This window comes from Hypomesus nipponensis, chromosome 14 (genome assembly GCF_054491055.1).
Source record: "Hypomesus nipponensis isolate SF chromosome 14, ASM5449105v1, whole genome shotgun sequence".
NCBI lineage: Eukaryota > Metazoa > Chordata > Actinopteri > Osmeriformes > Osmeridae > Hypomesus > Hypomesus nipponensis.
In genome coordinates, this window is record NC_140374.1 from 18,824,272 (window position 1) to 18,847,135 (window position 22,864).

The 22,864-nt window shown below is 48.4% G+C and overlaps 2 protein-coding genes across 2 annotated transcripts; one reads left to right on the forward strand and one right to left on the reverse strand.

Moving 5' to 3' along the window:
* Nucleotides 1-345: 345 nt before the first annotated feature.
* dennd4a (DENN/MADD domain containing 4A) lies at nucleotides 346-19,908 on the reverse strand. The gene is made up of 29 exons (XM_084672141.1): nucleotides 19,725-19,908; nucleotides 16,478-16,803; nucleotides 15,954-16,200; nucleotides 15,789-15,858; nucleotides 15,529-15,698; nucleotides 14,457-14,695; nucleotides 14,019-14,085; nucleotides 13,792-13,850; nucleotides 13,519-13,663; nucleotides 13,221-13,396; nucleotides 12,789-12,889; nucleotides 12,222-12,443; nucleotides 11,578-11,723; nucleotides 9,385-9,518; nucleotides 8,844-8,976; nucleotides 8,515-8,721; nucleotides 8,156-8,284; nucleotides 7,877-8,021; nucleotides 7,046-7,168; nucleotides 6,160-6,267; nucleotides 4,934-5,826; nucleotides 4,592-4,790; nucleotides 3,892-3,983; nucleotides 3,617-3,792; nucleotides 3,057-3,462; nucleotides 2,786-2,903; nucleotides 2,499-2,661; nucleotides 2,319-2,383; nucleotides 346-2,039 (listed from the first exon to the last, which is right to left on the reverse strand). Exons 2-29 carry the CDS (start codon nucleotides 16,786-16,788, stop codon nucleotides 1,903-1,905), a joined length of 5,181 nt encoding a protein of 1,726 aa, XP_084528267.1. The 5' UTR covers nucleotides 16,789-16,803; nucleotides 19,725-19,908; the 3' UTR covers nucleotides 346-1,902.
* A 399-nt stretch (nucleotides 19,909-20,307) lies between these two features.
* snapc5 (small nuclear RNA activating complex, polypeptide 5) lies at nucleotides 20,308-22,338 on the forward strand. The gene is made up of 4 exons (XM_084672142.1): nucleotides 20,308-20,554; nucleotides 20,741-20,869; nucleotides 21,214-21,288; nucleotides 21,694-22,338. Exons 2-4 carry the CDS (start codon nucleotides 20,780-20,782, stop codon nucleotides 21,874-21,876), a joined length of 348 nt encoding a protein of 115 aa, XP_084528268.1. The 5' UTR covers nucleotides 20,308-20,554; nucleotides 20,741-20,779; the 3' UTR covers nucleotides 21,877-22,338.
* The last annotated feature ends 526 nt before the right edge of the window (nucleotides 22,339-22,864 follow it).

Consider the following 22,864-nt stretch of genomic DNA (forward strand, 5'->3'; position numbering starts at 1 on the left):
TAGTTTTATAAACTTAGCACAGATATTTGTCCGATCCCAATTCATTTTGTCACGTCATTTGTCAATATGTATGTGAAACCCACTCTGATTTTGTGATGTTCAATATTTAGCTGACTGATTTAATGATGACTAATTGTGTATGTGCTTTATGTGAAGCACATTAGTTGAATTGTCTTTTTGTTTTGATTAAGTCAGGTTAACATACTGTCCTCGATGGTCTCATGAGTTTGCCCATAGAGTACTAATATAGTGAATGTATGCATCCAGATGTTACAAAACAGCTCACCCAGCTTCATCGTGAAACCATTTTTCCCCCACTTAGATCACAGGACCAGCCAAAAAATATTACTCATTTAGTTCACGTTTAATAAGAAGTTTTTTCTTTATAAAAACTTAGAAATTAGTTACAGTGAAAAATTATAAATAATATATTTTTTAAACATTTCTCTAACTGAGTAACAGTGTAAACAACAAGTAAGGACATCACATGACGTTTTGGTCAGTCAGGGGCTAGTGGCTACACATAGAGCTCAACAAAACTGTACTTAAACAGTGAAAAGGTGTCAGCAGGTTCCTAGTACAATAACATTGTATGTGTGTGCCTTAGGATAGTGTTAGCTAAACAGGTAAAAAAAAGAAGCATTTTCCCTTGGTGTAGACAGGCTATTGCTGCTGTTTTTTGTGTCTGACAATGGTCAACAAGACACTCAGAGTCAAATGGAACCGTGTTTCATCCAGCTATACTATAACCTACTCTGTAAATGTGGCAAATAACAGCCAATAATTTGATTTGATTTCCTTGTCTGTGTAACATAATACAGCACAGCTCTTACATTGTTAAACTGTGCCACTGAAACACTGACACTGTACAAATCAAGACACTAAGAAACCAACAGAATGTATCAAACACCATCTTCTTTTATAGATTTATGTATGTGTCAATAAATCAAATTTATTTATGAAAATATTGTGGCCACTGATTTAACTCAAAGCACACCCTATGCATTTCCTGATTCTGTTTTTGGTATGATCGGGCCTGGATGATGTAGAAAAAAGAAGAAAAAAAAACATCAGTAAAAAGACCGCAAAAAGAATCCACCTGATATCCAAAACCTTTTATGTTTTGTTTAGCAATCCTTTTTTGGGGTCACCATTGGATCACTTTCAGGGTCTATACAAAAGAAATACACTTTTAAAATTGAAACTGGGAAATGTTTCTGAGACACAGTGAACCTAATGGGTCGTATGTGCATGTTAAAGAACACCTTCCTGAAGTTGAAAAATTTAACCCTTTTTAAAGATGCGACAGTACCATAGTGGTTGTTAGGGTGGTTGTTAGGGCTGGTTCATCAAGGGTTACAAACCATCAAGAGATTGTAGCATTCTGTAAACAGTCTAACCTCTTTTTTTCATAACTAAAAAGAGTAATTAATGACAACAGTTTAAGTTAATCTTGGAAAAGTGCTAAGCAAAATATGTACATCTAAAAGCAAGTACCTTCATACTCGACACATTTCAAAATGGTCACCAGGACCACACTATTGCCTTCTACATACCTACTAGCAAATTCATCAGCTACCAGAGATTGATCATAAAAAATATACAATGTACAATGGACTATACAAACATTTACTATAGTTTAATGGTGTAAATACAGGCGATTATCTTAATACTGCACAGGATATCCCAAGCCCTGCCATGGCATACTCTTCTACTATAACAGAGCCACCTTTACAGGCTGTTAGTCCTATCTACCCAATTGTGCTTCTAAACTCTGGTGCCTATTGGTCCTGGTCAGTCAGGTGGGATGGTCCTGAGTATGATCAAATGTCTGAAGGGAAAGATTTGTGTGCGTGGGAGAAAGGATAGGTGTGTGTGTGTGTGTGTGTAAGGTCAGAGATATCACAGACACAGCTCCCCAAACGTCCTCCTGCACTCCATGACCCCAGCACCTGGTGGGCGGTCACAGTTGTGAGTCAGTTTGACCTGATTGGCTGTCAGGCGGTCGTAGGCCATCTTGTACTCGCGGTCAAAAGCATCTGCAGCAGGAAGACAAGGCAAGGGTCAATGAGTACTGAGGGGTTATTGGAGAAACCTATGTCATGCTGTATATTTGGTGACACTTTACATTGAGTGTACATTAACTGCTATGTAAAAGCATTGCAATACCTATTGTAACAACATGAACTTACATCAACATGAACTTACATCGGATCTAGATATAGGGTATGGGTAATAATTAGTGTAATACTGTATGTACGCTCCATATCCAAGGACAGATACTAGACAACTGATATTTTTCTCCTGTTTCAACTCACCGATACTAATGTTTTTCTTTCCCAGGGCCACCAGAGCCAGGAACAAGATATCTCTGTACAGACTCCTGTGGGGATCCAGGTCACAGACAAGTTAAAACCACAGTCAGAACCACTTGGCCTACATGACGTCCGTCACGACAAACATCCTCCATCACGCTTCTCCCAGTGCCTCCTCCTCACCTCTGCCTTCGGAAGCCCAGTTTGGGCCCCAGCAGCTGGATGATCTGGCTCATGGGCTGGTACACGTCACTCTTCTGGATGCTCCTCACGACAGCCTGCAGGGCCTCCACACTGAAGACCTGGCCCTCCTCGCACGCTCCAGCACGGACCAGGGAACTGGAACCTAGAAGGGGGGCAAAGGGCAGTGGCCCCAAAGGTCATACATTCAGTCCATCCTTTCAGCTGACTTCAGTGGCACTGAACTTTCATCTCCAAATAATCACAGGTATAGCCAGCTTGGGACTTACATTGTACATTCCACAGGACGTAGCAGGGCTGAACAGGGTCTTGGTGCAGCTTCAGGTTGTCCCACATGATCCTCACCAGCACATTTTTGCTGTCCTCAGACGACACACTCTGAAGGGGCTGCAGGGATAAAGGGACAGTATAACACAATCTACCAATACAGCACCTCTATTAAGCTCTATAAAGAAGAGCCTTGTTTCTGCTTAAGCATGAAGACCGGGTAAATGAGCTGAACATGGTTGGAGAGTTGAGCGGTTCAGCAGGCCTGCCTACCTGGTCTGTGCGGTTGAAGTGCTGCGAGGCCAAGAGGAGAGCGGGCAGGTTGCTCGGTAGCTCTAGCCTGCGGAAGTACCAGACCAGATTCCAGAAGACAATGGGATGCTGGTCCACAATGCTGGGCGATGTGATGACCTGATCTCCCTCGTTCCCCAGGAGGCTCTCCAGTTCCTTCCACACGACCAAGGGGCTGAGGTAAGGGATCGTCACAGGGGCCGGGGCTGGGGCTGAGAACGAGGCAGGGGCTGGGATTGACGCAGAGGCTGGGGATGAGGCAGGGGCCTGTGAATTTCCAGCCACAATCCCAGAAGAAGCCGTGGGTGTCTGAGGTGTTTGAGTTCCTGTCTCCGGATGACAAGAAGCAGACACATCTTCTTTTTCCAGAAGGTTCTCCTCACTGGTCCTAAAGGAAAAACAAACAGAAGACTGTGAATGTCACAACCATCCATGGCTGTAATGTCAACATGACGTGTGCGGTGTGTGTGCTCGTGTGTGTGTGTGTGCTCGTGTGTGTGGGTGGTTGTGTGTGTGTGTGTGCGCGTTCGGGCGTGTTTTACCTCGTGAGCGGCCGCAGGTCCTTGATCTCCACGTTGAGGAAGGGCAGGAACGGAGTCCCACAGAAGGGGCAGGTGCTGTTGAGGTTGGAGTCGTCCGCCGTCCAGCCGGCCATGATCTCCTCGTCGTACACCAGGCAGTCACAGGTCTTGCAGCAGGAGCAGCTGGACATCAGCACCTACGCGGCACAAACAGACGTCAGTCACCCGGACTTGGGCACACAGCCTCCGCATCTGTGAGCCGTTAAGCTTCATCAACATCCTGGCGACAGACTCACCTCCACTGTGTGACTGTGATTGAGGTGGAAGCGGCCGGAGTCTGGGGAGGAGTCTGGAGTTTGAGCAGCTCGGATTGGTGGGACCAAGCCACCTGGTAACAATAGAGGATGACAGGTAAGGACAACAAGGCTGGCTGGCTCCTCTCCTGTGTGTGATTACATGGGGAAACTGAAGCCAGATGGGGCCTTAAATTGGATGATGATGATGATGTGAAAGAGCAGGGCCCATTCCCAAGAGCTGGTAATCACTGGAGTGCTTTGTCTGCACTGTTGTGTGTGTGTGTGTGTGTGTGTCTGGGTGGGTGAGAAAGAGAGAGTGAGAGAAAGAAAGAGCTAGGCATAGGGCCTCAGGCTTGAGAAAGACAGAGAGCTTCCACAAGTCAGCCCCTCTGCTACCTGGCACAGCCTGAACAGTGAACACAGCAAGCTAATCTCCACGCCTCTATATTTAGATCATTATTTTGCTGCGCAACCGTGTGAGAACTGCGATGGAGACAAAAGGTTTGCGGCACTAGGAATTCCACTCTAAACAACTCAAGACAGTTGAATAATTCACATGCGCTCACTGATGACAGTCTTGGTGCTACGCACTCAGTAAAGACTGTTTGCTGACTCATGTTATAGTCATTACTAAAAACCTGAGGTCATTACGATCAATCAATGCAACGGAGAGATGTGAGGGAGTGTTCTGAGTACTTACTGGAGAAGGAGTTGTGGCGGAACACTCTGGAAGGTGTGCCGGGGCTGTCCAGGGTGGCTTTTCTGAGGCGGGAGGCGCTGCCGTGCTGGGGGGAAGTGAAGCCCTCGGGATCGAAGCAGGCGTCACCCTCCAACAGAGAAGAACATTCCGGGTCTCCTGAGGTCAGGGAGGACACACTGATCTGGTCGTAGTTCACATCCTGTATAGGAGGGGGGGGGGGGGAAATTGAGAGAGAGGGGGTTACCACAACAACAAACCTTCAGACGAGAGTCTTCTGAAATGTCCCAGTACACTCTGTGTTGGACCGTGAGTTTGGTGGGGTGTTCTGTGAGGGGGGGGCACCTGTGTGAGGGATGTCTGGGAAGACAGGCGGCAGTAGAGGCGGCTGGCCTTCTCGGCCACGCCCTTCCCGGCGGAGATGACGCTGCTCTTGAAGATGTCCAGGGTGGGGGTGAGCAGGGAGTCCATGGAGAAGGAGGACGACGACAGGCTGGGCGAAGAGGGGGACACCAGGGAGGACGGGCGCTCCCTTTGCGGGGCCCCCAGGGGCAGCGACGGGGAGAGGCGGAGGCGCTCGCGGGGCTTGGCCACGAGGGGGAGGTGCGTGTGCGAGCGGGCCAGCGGGGGTGGGGGCGGCCTGGGGGAGCTGTGGGGCGAGGGGCTGGAGTGGAACAGGGGGCTGGAGGGGCTCTGGAGGTCCATGCTGGGCGCGCGGCTGCTCAGGGGGCTGACGGCATTCATGTACATCTCGATCTCCTCGGCCAGGTCCCTGCGGGCGGCGGGGGCGCGGCTGGCGTCCCCCTCCCGCTCCGTCTCTGCCGCCAGCAGGGACAGAGGGTCGGAGCCCGTCTGGACTCCTTGCCTCGCCACGGGCCCGCCGCTGCAGCTCGTGCTTCTCTCGATGGACGGCCCGCTAGGCTTCACCACAGCGCCGGTGCAGCTCGCGCTTCTCTCCACTGCAGGCTTCCGTCTGTCCCCGCTGCCCTCTGCCTCGGAGCCAGACTTCCTCTGCTCCTCACCGGTGGGGCTGGCAGTGGTGGTGGTGGGGCTGGTTGCCTCTGCATGGCCTAGTGTGCTGTCTGTAGCTAGGGGGCACTGCTTAGCAGTCCTGGACCTGGGAGCTCCCTGTCCCCCAAACAGGTTCAGGGAGTTGGGCCTCTTCTTTGGTAAGGGTCCACAGGAATCCTTGGAGTCTGTTGGGACCTGCTGAGAAACCATGGCCTCTCTCTCTGGCACTGTGGGTGGAAAACAAGCCTGGCGGTTAGAAGGCACTAGAAGGAAATACCCTTACACAATGCTTTCGGCGCAGGTTGGGCACATAAATGTATGATGACGGCAACATTTTCAGCCGTTCAGCACTGCTATTAAATATCAAACAACAAATGATCCTTTCGGTTCATTGAAATCTTACCAAACAGCCATCTAAATATCCTGTAACTATGTCTGGTACCCATGTTGGGAAGACATCTGGCTTACACCAGAGATGATACGCTCTTAACGAGAGACCATTTGTTACATTGTCAATAAAGGGTTATTTGATTCCGCTTTGGGGACCAGAGATGACTTACAAGGCTCCTCCTTGTCCTCGGCTGCTGGGGTGGAGCCCCTCTCTCTGCTGCCCAGCCTCTCCTCCTCCTCTTTGGACAGCGAGTCATAGCCTTGGTCTGACTGGCCACCTGAAACACACACGCCAGACCGGGTTACTGCAACCGTGAAACCGGGCTTCGCTCGCTCTGCTCTGCTCTGCTCTGCTCTTACTCCTTCTCTCTCTCGACTAACTTTTGAAATGAGCGGGGTAGGTAGTTCTGCCCTCGACTCTGATTTCTCTCTCTGGTGGGAAACAATGGATCTGAGAGCCTGTTTTTCTTTTGGTGCGAGTACAATGACAATCTGAAGCTCTGAAGTTCAGTCCTGCAGGCTAGTCAACTCGCTCAGAACAGCAAAGCAAGAGCATGAGCTAGAGAACGTGTGAGAGCTTTTTAAGATGTTGACAAGGTTACTTTAGATAAAAAGGCATCTCATTTCTGACTCCTCTTGCCATGTGAGGAACAGTGAGGGAGACTGTGGGAGGGTGAGGGAGACTGGGAGGGTGAGGGAGACTGAGGGACACTGTAGGAGGGTGAGGGAGGGAGACTGTAGGAGGGTGAGAGAGGGTGAGGCAGACTGAAGGAGACTGTGGGAGGGTGAGGGAGACTGTGTGAGGGAGACTGTGGGAGACTGTAGGAGGGTGAGGAAGACTGAGGGACACTGTAGGAGGGTCAGGGAGACTGCGAGGGTGTGGGAGACTGGTAGGGTGAGGGAGCCTGTGGGAGGGTGAGAGAGGGTGAGGGAGACTGTGAGAAGGTGAGGGAGGCTGAGGGAGGGTGTGGTGGACTCAACTCATCACCGGGGCCGGACGTGACAAGCCGGGGTTCAGATGAAAAGAGAGGGAGGCGGTTGAGTAGGCTGGGCTACCTGTGCTTGAGCCATCATCGCTGGAGTCCATCTTGGTGAAGTCGGTGTCGATGGAGGCTCTCTCAGCTGAGTCGTTAGCGCTGTCCACGCTTCCGTGGCTCACTGTGTCCAGATCACTGCAGTCTGAGGAGATGCAACCAGGAGGTCAGCCATGATAGACGCTGCCTACCACTCGCCAGCACTCGCATTCCAAACAAAGCAATAGGTCCCCCTCTATACCAAACAACTACAACAAAAAGTTTACAAATGTGTGAGTGTGACTTCTGCAGAAGGGCCTTGGTGTTTGTATGAGCGAGATACTTGTACATGTGTTGTAATGAGGCCTGGGATTTCTGAGGGCACAGGGCTGTCACATGAAGAGACCTGCCAGCACTGACAGCTGGGGGAGCAAGACATCTGCTCTCCCCCTAATTGGCCTCTTTCATTAAGAGCTGGTTGGAGCTTGAGGGGAAGCCCTGGAAAGGCAAGGGCAGGCTAGAGTAAGCGGGAGAGGAGGGCTGGGGGGCGGAGGGGCCTTCCCCGAGGACCCCACCACAGGCTCATGTTACAGCTTATGAAGAGTACAAACAGGAACATGCTGTCTGTGCAGCAACGACACCTGGGGGAGATGGGGTTTCCTTGAGGGTAAAAGTCATGGCCATGAGAAAAATGCTTTGCACTGCTTTTCAAACCCCCCCAAGGCTCCCCCAAAAAAAGCAGCCTTTGAAGATCTCCACAGTATCCCAACGTGCACGCAGTCCTTGAACACTTCCGTCCCCTGACTCCTGCAGAGTGCGTGTCTGTGTGTAGAGGCACCCGCGGTCAGTCTGTGTGTGGGTGGCGTGTTCTCACCTGAGAGGTGGGGATCTCGGAGCTGGGACTGGGGCTTCCTGCCCACCTGTTTGAACTGGACCACCCCCAGGACCACGTTCCTCAGCTTGCCCCACAGGAAGTAGCCTCCTCTGGTGCCGGAGGGCCATGTGCTCTCCAACACCGCCTGGACGGCACAAACGCAAACACGTTTCATTATGAGAGACGGAGGGAAGTCACGCTGGCGTCAGCCATTTCACATCCCATCATGTCTGTTCGGCCACTGTTCTACAGGTGCACTCATGAATCTATCGCACCTACCTTGTTGTAATAACCATATGTGATGGCGTTGGGGTGAACCCCTGCTTTCTTCATCTCGAAAAGAACCCGCACCGCAAACACTGGCTGTCCGTACTGTCCGCACAGCTGCATCAGCACGCGGTAACACACCTGGCAGGGCGACCCACAAGACGGAAAATATCACACACCCACATGCTGCACCTCGGCCCAACAACGATGCCACAGCGCGCAGAGCACGCGGCTCGCGGCAGAGCGCGCGGCTCGCGTCAGAGCGCGCGGCTCGCGTCAGAGCGCGCGGCTCGCGGCAGAGCGCGCGGCAGAGCGCGCGGCTCGCGTCACAGCACGCAACTCCCGTCCATCGGACGTCTCCGTTCCCCTACCTCGTCAGGGGCCTGCAGCTTGCGCTCCTGCGTCCTGCGCAGCACGTCGTAGGCCAGGCGCAGCGCCCGCACCTTGGAGTGGCAGGCGTTGACGTAGGCGGGCAGGCAGATGAACCACAGGCCGTAGCAGTGGCGGAGCAGACACTTGGACCACATCTGGGGCATGGACGAGTAGGTCTTGGCCATCCGCTGGGCCGATCGGATCTCCTGGGAGGAGAAAAAAGAAGGCCAGAGCGATCGGTGGGTGAGTGACGGCCTGGGGGAGAGCTGTGAAGCTCTCGGGGAGAGCTGTGAAGATGAGGGGGGGGGTGAGGGGGTGAGGCTCTGACCTGTTTGGAGCGTCGGAAGATGGCCGTGGGGCTGGCGGGGCTGGCGTGGCGGGAGGCTGTGTTCATGGAGGGGGGGTCAGGCCCCTCCAGGGGGTCGAGCAGCTCAGGTTTCAGAACGGGGAAGCCGGCGTAGCTGCACAAAGACAGACACACTCAGCCCGGGCCGGCGCAAAGATCCCGCCCACTCGACATCCCACACAAAACACGAGCACAGGCGTCGCATGCGAAAATAACTTGGCTTGGGCTGCAAGAGGGAGCTGGAGAACTGAAAAAGGAAAATCCTCCCCCAGTCTTACAACAACAGGAAGAAAAATCCTCCCGACAAAGCAGGCCAATTGAGCCGGGCCTCTCCCTGTGTTCCGGGCTGCCCGGGGGCTCTGCAGCACTCTCTGTGACTCACTGAGTGTAGGCGGCTGGGATACGAGCGCGTGCGTGCGTGCGTGTGTTTTTGCGCGCGTGTGCGTTTGCGGCGCGCGGACAAACGCTTGGCTCTGCCCAGGCTGGGACACTGTTGGCTTCTGTTTTCCCAGGTCAGCCGTACCTATAGCACAGAGGGTGCTCCTGTCCCGGGGGAGGGGGGGGCAGCTCCGGGGGGTTTATGTAGACCGTGTGCTCGCTGCGGTGGGACTCGTCCAGCTCAATCAGTCTGCTGTCCTCTGGCCGCTCGCTGTCCATCTGGGGGGGGGGAGGGGGGGGGGGAGAGAGAGAGAAAACAGACACTCGTCATCGACCAGGCCTCTGTTCATTGTCTGCCCTAAACACAATGGCGATAGAGGCTGGGTCGGGAGGCTGAAGCTCTCTGCTGGACTGGTCTGGGAGCAGCAGCGAGAGAGCCGACTCAGACCGGAAGACAGGGCTTGGCGAGGACAACTCGATGCGCAACACAAGTTCACGCACACAGCGGGATTATTTCGGAAGATCCGTTACGATCTGACACTGCGATGCCAAGTAGGATTGATCGACCGAGTCCTTCCCTGCCCCTCCCCCTCCCCCGCCCAAAGACTAAATGAATCTAACTGCGCTGACCTGGAGATAATTCCTTAATGCCGTGTCGCTCCGGGGACATAAGACCATTACAGAAAAAGGGAACAAGCTCGAGCTCTGGACTGCCACTCTCCCTTTATCTAACAAACCCTCGGCATCTGAGTCACTGGTCTGGAGATAGATGCTACCCTCACTACAACTGAAGCAATCAAGGCTCTCACCTCCACTGAGAACAGCTCAAGGTGGAGAATGTTCCAGTTACGTTAGTCAACCCGTTAGACTACCCAGACCTGAACCGCTGCCTAATACGATCAGGTCACTCCTTTAATAAGGGACAGGTGTGTCACATGGTGACACAAACAACTGCCTATAATGGTGTGGCTGCTTGAAGATCCATTTCAACGTTTCTCAGTGCTCCAGAGTCGGATGTGATGGGAGGTTTTCCAAGTCACTGGCTGGATGATTCAGTCAACTGACTCCCTTGACCTCCGTGACACTGTGTTGCTAATAGATTTTAGGATGCATGTTGCCTCTCTGTCCCATCAGTCCGGGTCTCTTTGGGTGAAAGTCTCTCCCCATCCTCGTCCTCATTAGTCTACTGCTGGCCTCTAGCACTGAGGTCGGGCCTTGGAGTTCACTGAAACAACAACCGCTTTCATCAAGGTCCGTAGACACAATGAGACAAAGGACAGTTCATTAGGGCTCTCCAGTCCACTTTCACACAGTCATAGACTGTAATTAGGGTGTCACCGACACAGTAATAATATCTATTGTCTTTTACAGTATTGTCAGTCTTACATCTTTTATCTATTTTTTTGTTATTAATATTATTAAATTTTTTGATTTTTATGGAGGTGAGGCAGAAGTCAAAATTGCTTTCCGGCACTTCAAAATCATGTCTGCCTCTCGGTCTACTGGAAAGAGTTCTGTCTACCCCTTCTCATCTTTTAATGGCCCTTGATTCAATAACGCACACTAAGATCACTAACCCACAGTGACAGCTAATGCTCAGTCTAGCCAGCAAGAGCTTTCATGTTCTCTCAGTTTCACCATCTCAAGCCATGGTTTATTCATGGACCACGTCCCACAATCGCTGGCTTCCACTGAAATGAGTCACTTCCCAAGGAGGGAGAAACAGCTTTTTGAGACCCGCCCAACCTAATGACTAACGACTTCACAGATGCTTAACAAAGCAATTAATGTAGCAATTCTTCACATTGACAACATTTTCATAATGTGTACATTGCTATGCACATAATGCAGATATGACATACTTTCTCATGTAACAATGGAGCTTTTCACATGATCAATATTCTTTATACTTTAATTTGTCCGTTCATGTGTACTCGAGAAATACAAATCCTAGCTTGTCATATCCACAAAATCCCTGAACACTATTGGAACTAAGCTGTCTAGCAGGTATCAGATAAGATAGCAGGATAGCAAGAGTGAAAGAGGGAGAGATGAGAGCGATGGGGAGAAAGAGAGAAACGCAAGCAAGGGGTTTACTAAGAGAAAAAACTGGTTCTGATGAACAGCTCAGGCAGAAGTGAGAGTACCCACTTAAGGTTGCTGCAAAGCCTTTACAAAATCCCGATGTGATTCATGTTAGTCTAACTGAGGCGTCTGAATAACAAATTGGATGATGTAGCAATATTTTCTCTGAAATGACGTGGGTTAGGGTTAGCCTAACCCTAACTCCCATCTTTAGGAGACTTTACGAGAGGCATGGAAGGGGAACGCAGCGTACCTTGTCTACACACTCGTCAAAGAACGCCAGACCGGCGTCTTTATCGCTGACAAAGGAGCACTCCTCGATGAAGCGGATAAACATCTGAGTCTTCATCATGAAGGAGTAGAACTTCTGATGGGATCGCTCTCTGCTCTTCAGGAATCCTGGGAAGAAAAACACGCCGACCACACGTTATGGAAAGCGTAAGAGATACAGTGAGGTGAGACGGGTGAGCGTAGCGGCACGGAGAGGAACGCGTCGGGGCTAGGTGGCTAGGCTTCCCAGAACTCCACCATCCATCATTGGCTTTGTGTAGATGGGGGGGGGTCAAGGTACAGATGTTAGCAGATTCACAACCACACTGCAGCATGTCAAGGGCAGCATAAGTGAGAAACAACATGTACTCTGATTACGTAAAGAGCCCCCCTGAGATTTGCCCTGACATGGCTATTAATCATGGTCGTATGTCATGCCGTCCAGGCCTGATTCCAGCTGGATCTTAAAAAGAGATGGCCACGCTCATTCCAGGGGTGATTCACGACTCTGAAGGTAGGCTTCCAGAGCTCTGAGAGCCGGACCTGCTGCATGGCTAAACCCCAGAGACCAGGAAACAACAACAACAACATGTTGTCAGGACAGTACACTCCCAGGTCGAGGCCTACCTTGTAGATCAAAGAGCGAGCTGGCGTCTGTGGTCTTCTCCGAGGGGGCCTGGGTGATGGGGAGCAGGTAGGAGCGGTAGCCCCTCAAGATGGCCGCCATGAAGCGCAGGAAGGCCTCCTGGATCTCCAGCTCCAGGGTGTGCAGGCTCTTGCCGTTGCTGAGCTCCCTGTCAGTCATGGCTTGGTCCTCTGCGTGGCCATCCTCACGGTTCAGCTGGCCAACTACACACACACACGTTCACATGTGAACGACAGTAAGTCGGGGATTCAAGCCCATCTCACACATAAATCCCACATACTTATAAACCTCTTAACTACATTTAGTTAGACTAAGCCTGTTTGTGACACAAAGCCTTCAAACATGCACGGCACACCAAAAGACAACATCCACATAGAATGTCTGAATCCCACAAAAACACAAATCAACCGCAGTTACTCAAGTGATAGACGCCATGTCTAATTATGGCAACAGCAAAATAATCTGGGGTAAAGGCCAATCTTGAATCATTTAAAACAAAAGGTTGGAAGGATTACAGCACGCATAATAAATCTCTGTTTGACACTCACCGTCAACCAGCTGCTGGTAGAGTTTGCCGAGAGTGTTGAGGAGGTGCTTGCAGGCCCTCCTGGGCAGAATCTTCCACGTCAGGGCCCTTTTGTCGTCCTTGCTGAGAACAGAACACATGTTCATCATTATAGGGAGGAGGACTCTACAGACAACAGGGTTGACAGACAGAGAGGAAAGAGTCAGGGAGGAGTATCCATCTACAGCACACATGTGGGGGAGGAATGCTAAACCTGTAATGAAATGAAAGGAGGTCCACATTCTGCTATCTCTACCATGATTTAAGAGGGGTTTGTGATGATATAAAGACACTGACGGCCTCAAATAGCACTGGAATGGCCTTATCTTGAGAGGGGGTATGAGGTAAGTGTTTTTGGTTGGAGACGAGAAGAAGGGGATGGTCAAGGTCAGAGTAGAGGTCGGAGGTCACTCACTGGGAGATGGTGTTGGTGTCCAAGTCGACGCAGCTGACGTCAGCCGGGGGCACGTAGAGGTCGAAGTAGCGCGAGTCCACGCCCACAATGAAGGGACAGGGGGCGCTAAGCACGTCTGCCAGGGCCAGTGGGCACAGGGGGATGTAGGGGCACGGCCAGTGGAAGGGGAAGATCATCTGGAAGGAACGAGAGGAAACGCTCCATAACGACATTCCCCAAGTCTTGGGTCCCCAGGTGGCACTGAGGAGGCTAACCGGCTGCGACTCTCCGGTCCAGCTAAGGGGACAGGGATGCTCACCGACACCAGGGCCTCGGTGACGCTGGTCAGGACGGCCGGGCGCAGGGAGTGGACCAGGATCTTGTGCTCCGTGACCGCCAGCACCAGCAAAGTGGCTGCGTTTTTAGGACCCAGGTTCATCAGCAGAGTGGAGAGGCTCCCACCGCTGTCACACATAGAATCACACAAAGATAGTTAGATAACTACTGTAACTACCTCGTGTATATACAGTGCATAAGGACACGTGTGCATCTCTGTGGTTCTTAGCTGGCCAAACAGACGGTCCTGCAGTACCTGAGGGGTAGAGGAGAGGAGACCGGCTGGCTCAGCATCAGGCTATCGTGTGGAGACAGCTGCAGAGGGCACATAAACAAACGCTGGTACCACATGCCACCCTGTTCAAATACAGCCCTGGTAGGGCTCCATCACCCATCAGTGCCAAAAGCCACTTTACAACCCGAAACCAAACCACGAGAGAAACCTATGCTGGCACACTGTTGGGACCCCAGGGTAGAGCTCACCTGAACGAGGATGCGTGGTCTCTGTGAGGAGGGAAACGGGACTTTGTACATGAAGTGAGAAATGTGCCTGTGGACAAAGAACCAAACTGTGAGACCGCTTGGAATACATGAAAGGCTTCATCCGACCCACACGTAACGACTTACGAAGGCTTTGTCGCTTTGGATAAAAGCGCTTGCTGAATGCATAAATGTAAAATGTGATGTGAATGCTTTGTAAAGAAGGGAAGTAGGGAATGAGATGGCTGAGCGGTTAGGGAATCAGGCTATTAATCAGAAGGCTGCTGGTTCGATTCCTGGCCGTGACAAATGATGTCGTGTCTTCGGGCAAGGCACTTCACCCTACTTGCCTCGGGGGAATGTACCTGTACTTACTGTAAGTCGCTCTGGATAAGAGCGTCTGCTAAATGACTAAATGTAAACACTATCGAGCGCACTCACTTCTCAATGGGCACAGCGTGAGGTCCGGAGATGGAGTAGCGGTAGAGGAAGGTGAGGAAGCTCCTGAAGGAGTCGAAGAAGGGCCAGTGTGACAGCAGGCAGATGCTCTTGTTGGTGTGAACGGTCTTGGTGTCCTCCGGCCGGAGCTCTGTGCTGGGGAGACCAAGCTGAGAGCGCTGTCTCTCAGTCAGACTCTCCTCTGGGTAAGGCTCGTAGAACTGGATGGCAGCTCCATATACCTGAACATGATAGGCACACACACACATAAATCAGACCCAGAATATAAGATGACCCAGAATTTGAATACACGTATCGCCATGTGCAGAAATCACATGGGCAAAAAACTGAAAAGGGGAAATTGGAAGAGGAAAAAAGCAATTGTGTGGCAAATAATTACTGTAGTTTTCCTTTTTATCAAGCCAGAGCATAACAAATATTCTCAGTTTTTTTTTAAGTCATCACACCTAAATAAATAAAACATAGCAGGGTTTTATGCTGCCAGAGAACAGCCTGGAAAAAAAGAGGTTCAATATGGTGAGTTGGGTGCACTGATGAGAACAATGTTCAGGATTTGTAAAGTAGTCCAAGCAGAGTAGGACAACCTTAGCCTGGCTGCCAGCCCAACTTCTCTCCGCCCACAAAAAAATTTGGTCGGGAAGTTGGGTCTGGAGGGTCTCGTATTGGGGAACAACTACAGAAAAACAGAATCTGGGCGTACCAATGAAATTGCCAGGGCGGGCTTAATACGATGATGGACAGATAATCAACAGTAACATAATCACCCACGTCACAAAAGAGTGCTTAAGTAGAATTCGTTTTGAACAAACAACATATTACGTTGCTCTGATTGGTTGTAGGTCTATCCAATTGAGCGAAGAGGCATTTGTTTTCCAGGCTCGTTTGAAACACGCCCCGTAGTCAAAGCCCAACGGAGAGTTCTCAGACTCATATTCTGACTAGAATTATGAGTATGACAACGTCAGGCTAGGACAACCTATTATTGATTGGCAAATTTCAAAGCAGTTCAGGGGGTTGAGTGTGTGGGTGCATTTAGGTGGTGGAAGGCTTTTACCTTTTCTCCAGAGGCTCCAGTCAGGACGAATGTGGAAAAGACAGGCAGGGGGTGTTTGGTGTGGGCTGGCCAGTACTCCATTGTCGCCCCCATGGGCAGACAGAACAAAGGCACAGACTCAGGCAGGGGGAATGACTCATAATCCTCCTCAGGGTATCTACAGAGCAGACCTACACAGAAAAAAACATGACAAACAATCATGCATCGTTCGTGATCTTTAGAGACTTTTCTGTTTTACAGTAAAAGGAACATAACTTTACCTGCTTTGTATGCAATCGTGTTGGTTTTAGCTACAGACTTCTTGTAACACAGGTAGACAGAAGACCCCCACTGAAAATGACACATGGATCAAGCAATTAGACAGAAATGGGGACAAGATCTTGGCATGCGTGTACATTATGTTATGGATTTTAGTCGTATCTCACCATGCTGCTGTTGAGGTTCTTGTCCACTTTGCAGAAAGTGTGAGGGGGAGTCTCCCCTTTGGCCGGAACGATGACACAAACATCTGTGACGGCCAATGAGGTTTGTGGCTGGCTCTGGGAGACACGGCGGTAGGTGATGTAGATGCGCTGGGAGGAGGAGTTGCTTATGTTTGCCGGGCGACCAGAGGGCGTGGTCTGGACGATGTGACAGCCAGATTTCAGTTTCTCCTTCCACTCGTAGAGAACTCTGAAAGTGACGCATTGATACACTACTGTGACATTGCTGTCATGGCAAAGGCAGTGAGGGGGCAACTGTAGACAAAAAGTGGAGACTGCGCCATTTTATGATCTAGGAAGAGACTAGAGACTCATTAAACTTACATTGCAAACAAATTTCCCCTAGTGGGAAGAATAAAATGGACTTGACTTGACTTAAAAAGGGAAAGTGACGCTATTGAAGAGTCTCAGGGGGAGGGATAACAGCTGCTTGGTGAGAGAGGGGTCAGTGACAGAAGATTACTCACCCGAGATCAGTGAGAGGTGGCTTATCTTTGCCTCTCTTGTAGCAGAGGAAGATCTGTGGGCCTCTGAGGCTGGCTCCGTTCAGCTCTGCTGAGAGCCCAGAGGGGGTGACATCCACACAGGTATAGCCCTGGGGCACGTCCTCCCCCATGGAGCGAATCACGACAGCCACATCAGTGATGGGGGCTTTGGGCTTGGCAGACCTGTGGCAGGCATCGTCAAAGTGGAGCTCCTCTTCCAGGGGTTTAGATGAATCTGTGAGGCCAGCAACCACAAAGTAGTCTGCCACACGAGGCCCTTTGTCCTCCATCATGTCCCCATTCCCACACTGAGGCCAGGAAGACACAGGGAAAGGAATACACATATTATGTATTTAGGTCATTCATTTCTGTCAGTGGGTTAGGGTTATAATTTAGAGTTTGAGACACAGTCCACAAGTCGAATACACACACTGCCCATAAACACATGGGCAGCGAGCATCTGGAAACAGTTATGCATTCCTTTCCTGGAAGCAACCACATCATATATCAGCAAAAATGTCGGCAGTGCCGAGGATGTACATGCCGTGACAGCGTATCTGAAGTGAAACACATCCCTTCTTAAAAAGGTTGAACGCCATGACAACGGCCAGAACTCATACAAGCCCCGAGAAAGGTCCGTATGTCAGAGCCTTGACAAGACTGTGAATGATAGAGTAGTGAGGGACTGAAGGAAGCCATGTTCATGATGACATCACACAGCCAGGCGCTTGGGGAGCGCTCCATACTGGGGTAGCTAATTGTGCTTGGGCTAAAGGGCCTGCTTTATCTCCCCCAACAGCTCCTCTGCCCTCTCTCTGCTGCTGATAAACAGGCAGCAGGCTTCACTTCCCTAAAGGATGCTATGAACTTAGCATTTAGCAAGTCCCTTCTCGGTGCTGGACAAGTCACTACTTGGCAGTCGGGCAGGAATGCAGGCAGGCAGGCAGGCAGGGAGGCAGGCAGGTTCTCTGTCCACATCTTAAGTTATTTTCTTTCATTAGACTTAAAGTCTGTTGGCTTTCTGTGGCGTTCCCTAATGTGCCAGAGTCATGCGACTAAGACCTAAGCACTGCTTACAGGCTTAGAAATGAAACTGACCCACAAGAGGAGAACCTGGAAATAGCTGGGGGAATTCCACGCACTGGGTCGAGTCTACTGCTTTGCCACACAGCACACTGAACTGAGCTTAGAGGTATAAACGGTCCACATCATGCTGTTAGACTGGAAAGAGTCAATCTAAGAATCATATTACTGAAATCCACACTCCATTAAATGTGTATGAGGGGCGGCAACCAAAATATAAACCAAGGGTAAAATTCATACCATGACATCTGTGCTAATAAATGTATCATAATGTTGTACATGTTCTAAGTTATTTAATGAATATGCTAAAGAACAAATTACTTATTCAAATGATACATCATTTCTGTCAATTATTCAACAAAACCTCCACAATGGGCCCATTTCCTTATAAGTCTGTCCCTATGAAAAAAACAAAGTTTAACACAGACTAGACAGATAACGGAGCACCTGCTGTATTGATGATTTAAGTGAAAATAAGAGATCTATCCCCATACACACCTTCATTTTAAATGATATGAATGCTGCTAAATATACAGCTGCGAGCACAGCAGATGTGTCACTTAATACATGACAGATTTAGGATTAAAAATAGAAGTAATCTCCCGTTCCAACGACCACATCATCCTCTGCCTCCTCCCCCTCAATAGTGAGCAGAGACTTCAGAATCATTACTAATCCTCACCATAGCAATATTTTTTTCGGCCGGAAATCAAACCATCATTCCCTCATTTGCTGAACAGGAGAGAACAATTATTTTAAAGATGCTGTCAATCTTTGGAAAAAAATGAATACTACTCTGTTTTATCAGAAAACATTCAGCACAGCATATCGAAAGAGAAGATTAAATACATTTTTAAAAATATATATTTTTTAAGTTGTTCAAAACAATATAATGTGTGATTTAAAAAAACCCTGTACTTCCATTTACAATGAAACTTCTAGCATTACATTACATAGTGAAAGCATAACACATCACTGTGTCAGAGAAAAAAGGGGAACTCTTGAAGAGAAATCAACGCATTTATCAGTCAGACTTTCAACATAAAAGTAGTAAAAATCAGGCTCAAGACAACGAATATCCTCCCAAGACCTGCTTACAAAAGCAAATTTCCTGCATTACATGACAAACAGAGTATCTCTTTGGTTGTTAGGAAAGAGGAACTCCTTGTGTGGTTGTCAAGAAGACAGAAATATCCAGGAAATATTTCTCAATAGTGACGCATTTATGTCCTATTTTTTTTATATTTACCACTAATGCGTCACATAACAACGTCAAAATTGTTTTCCCCTCTCTGGACACCATCAAGAGAACGAGCATTTCAAATGAGCTGAGGACTAAGGTAAAAAAAAAAGAAGGTATTTCTCATGTTCAAGAAGAGTCAAATAATGGGACATGTATGTGTATGGAAGGCAGCTGTCCAAAAACAGTGGAATTGAGAATGACACAAAGTGGCCTATACAAAAATGTTGTGGGTTTAGGGCTGTAGTAACAACCAGTGACACCAGCCTGGCAAGCTCTTCATTAGGAGGGCTCTTGTTAACAGCAGGAGGCCAGGGAGAATGGACAGACTAGTCTGGGAGGAAACACCACAACATTTCACTTGGGCTAGCATCTGTTCCCCCTTAGCCCGTCAGCCTCGTTCCACTCCCTCAACAATGGTAATACGCATTCAAAATGCTTTTGGTGACTAATTATTGTGGAGAAAACTGTAAAAATGGTATCTTGTCTAGGCTATTCCCACTGACGATAGGCTACATTTAGGTTGTTGGTGGCAATCTATAGAACAAGCCTTTCGCCTGTTCAGGTCATATAAAAATTCATAGTGTCTGAAAAACAAGCAATTGAATAACAATGCCTCAAATCAAATTTCCGAAATATTCCCACTGGACAGGGATGGAGAAGCTCGCTCCCGAGGTATCCTCAATCTGATAACATCAACCTCAGTGTAAACATTACGGTCACGGACGGTTCGTCAAATGCCGAACAATTTAACTCGAATACTCAAAAAAAAACAGTCCAACATGCACTGATGCACTTAATCGAGCAACAGCTTTGACAGATTACTACTCGTAGTTTAATGTATTTACAAATTGTATATACAAATAAGGGTCTAATATAGATAAATTACAAAATAATTATACTCACATCGGGATCACACAATAATAATTGTCCAATCAATAGGCCCTAGTTAGGCGAAAAAATGTCGCAGCTATGTATGTAAATGTAAAGTTGTATTCTCCCTCAGTAGCTGTAGAAATATTAATATACTAAAAACACGTCTATCACGGTCGGCAGGGTACACATCGCTAAGAACGCTGCTTTAAGGAGACCAAGTTCACGTGACCGCGCATACTACGTCATTGGTGACACTGCCTCACGCTCATCATCATTTGATGCACCCTGACAGATCCATATTCAAAATTCCCAAAAATACTTGTACTTGTTTTGGGGTTTTCTAATCCTGTGAACTGGGTAGATATTTCATCAAATATTCAACAGTGATGTACGACTTGACAAAAACAGGACTGGAAAGTAGCATTATTATTGACACGGCCATAATATTACCAAAGCGGAAACTCTTCAATGCAATTTTACCAATGAATTGCAAATGATACATAGGCATGCCACATAAGATTCGGATGCATTATTGTCCTCGTTGTGTCCATCCCAAAACACTCCATAGCCACTAGATGGCAAAAGTGGGCTCCGGTGTGCTACGACTGGGGAAAGAAGAACAGGAACAGGAAGCGACCCACGTGAATTCGGCTTGTTGTGTTGTGTTTGAGAAAGGGAGAGCAGGGAACGAAGGACTACTTGTCATAAAGCTAGCAAGCTAGCTAAGTCAGTTGCTAGAAATGATCATGCCAAGCTTGTAGCTTTACACAATATTACGTGGCTACTTCATCAGCTTTATGTTGCATAGCAGTTCCTGCACAGCGGATATATCCAAGAATACAAGCCAGCTAGCCGCTACGGTGAGGCATTTCATGTCTAACGGCTAGATAGCTATCAGATTGAGGGTTGTCAACAGACCGTTATGAAGCGTGTCAGTCGCGCGGTAGTCTCTTACCGTTGGGTTAGCATAGCCCAGTACAATCGGCGCAAGATCATTTCTGTGGAGGTACTTGCTACTAACTTTATGGTCTACTTTTGTGTCCCAGATTCAAGGAATGATCTGAAGGAGCCATCAGACAGTAACCATGCACAGTCGTTTGCAGGAGCTAAAAAAGGAAGAGGAGACTCTTCTGAAAATCAAAGTCATGCTGCAAGATCAGCTCAACCGGCTGAAAGTGAGTCCGAGTGTGTTGTAGAGTTTACTGGGTTGGATGTTTGGAGCTCGTCATGTATGCTAATCTTAGAATCATTAATTAACTCAGTGGTTCTCAATCCTGGTCCTCTGGGCCCCCTGCCCTGCATGTTTTAGACGTTTCCTTGCTCCAACACACCCGATTCAAATAAATGGGTCATTATCATGCTCAACAGAAGCCTGATAACGACCCATTCATTTGAATCAGGCGTGTTGGAGAAAGGAAATATCTAAAACGTGCAGGATAGGGGAGGGGGGGGGGCATAAGGACCCGGATTGGGAACCACATAATTAACTGATGTTTTTGTTGTTGTTGTTGTGTTTTAGTTTGAAGAAGGGGCATTAAAATCCATCATCAATTCCCAGATAGAGGAAGGGCATTCTGAACCTGCTACTCCTGAGGTATCCCATTTTCTGTCAACTAGTAAAAATAACAAAATGCATAGATTTCATATCCTACACTTCTGAGATGTATGTAGTTAGATCATTTGATGAAAATGAATCAAGCAGAGATAGCACAGGGTTATTTCAGCACATGGTTACCTCACCTATTACTACCTGTTATTCAGTATGTTGCTCTTCTTTGTTTCAAACACCTTGTTTATGCATGGGTTGAGTTAGAGTTGTATAGTAACTTGTATTTCCTTTATTCTGAGGCTTTTTGTAAACCCCAATTTGCCACACAAAATGTAGATTTTTTGCTGCGACTATCAGCTCTATAGCTCACTGGGTCGGTTGGTTGGTCCACAAACCAACCAGCTGTTGCAGATTTCCACTTGTTAATATGAGTATATGTTTTGCTTACAGGTTCCAGTCAACCCGGATGATGAAAATCAAATCAACCAGACCAAACTCCTCCTCAGTGCGCCTGTGGATTATAATATGGAGGAAGAGGAGGAGGAGGAAGAAGAAGAGGAGGAAGATGATGAAAATGAGCTCGAAGTAGTGCCTGAGGAAGATGAGGAGGAGGAAGAGGAGGATTATTACTGAGATTCCAATTGCACTGTCAGTAGTCCAAGGAGTTCAGATATCTACAACACTGAAGTGTGTAAATGACAGTTGGTTCTTTTTGACTTGTTTTGATTCCTTTGTTAGTAAGTTTATTATTTATTGGAGTGGACTTAAGTGTTGAGATCAGCTACACAACAAACTGGAAGGGAGTTCCTCCTTGCATATGTCAATACCTGTCATTTGTATTGGTCACCATAGAGTTGTTGTTTGTAGTCACCTGTTCAGTGTCACTGGCATGGAGCATTCCAATTTGTTAGGTGCTTCTTATAAGCATTGATGTTGCACATCTATGGACTAAAGACAAGCCTCCCAAGACTCAAGGTTCTAATGGAATGTTTGTATGGCTGGGCCATATAAGATGATCAAAATAACTACAGTTCTGTACATGTTATTAGGGTTATTCATGAGCACAAAATAAAGAACTCCGTACATAAAAAGATTGATGGATGTACCTGTAAGATTTATTGTGTTGCAAATCACTCTTGACATCCTTAGCTCAGACATCTTAATCAAGTACTGTAAATGAGATCAACTATTGTTCACCTTCATAGGCTTATCATGGTGCTTTTTGAACTCAACTGGCCAAAAGCACCAACATCGAGAGGGATGCGTGTTAAGGACTCGAAAGTCTTGAGGTATGATGACTGAAATGTGGGTTCTAACCTCGCTGTCTCCTGGACAGCCTAATCAAGGTTGTACTGAGGTTATAATCTGTGTCCCAACTTGACCTGGGCACACACATTTGCAAATGGATAATGCAGTGCAAACACTTTCCCCTCTACCCAACCATTCAGCATTTTCTAAACAGCTAAAAAAATGCAGTGCAACACAGAACGCAGGGACAGCTCTGGAGAAGGGTGGTAGCATGGTCGGGAGCTTACAATGGGGATTTCCCCAATAGATATATACAGCTTTCCATATGGTCTCTTTTCCACAAGCAAGGCTTCATTCACCTAGGGGCCTAGGG

Bases quoted from the DNA above. Each gene is read 5' to 3' on its own strand.
- snapc5 (XM_084672142.1), top strand. From the start codon at position 20,780: ATGCACAGTCGTTTGCAGGAGCTAAAAAAGGAAGAGGAGACTCTTCTG. The intron at 20,870-21,213 runs GTGAGTCCGAGT...GTTGTGTTTTAG, and splicing joins ATCAGCTCAACCGGCTGAAA to TTTGAAGAAGGGGCATTAAA. The intron at 21,289-21,693 runs GTATCCCATTTT...TTTTGCTTACAG, and splicing joins CTGAACCTGCTACTCCTGAG to GTTCCAGTCAACCCGGATGA.
- dennd4a (XM_084672141.1), bottom strand. From the start codon at position 16,788: ATGATGGAGGACAAAGGGCCTCGTGTGGCAGACTACTTTGTGGTTGCT. The intron at 6,268-7,045 runs GTAGCCCAGCCT...TGTGTGTTTCAG, and splicing joins CGATGATGGCTCAAGCACAG to GTGGCCAGTCAGACCAAGGC. The intron at 4,791-4,933 runs GTGCCCCCCCCT...CCTCCTATACAG, and splicing joins CCCAGACATCCCTCACACAG to GATGTGAACTACGACCAGAT.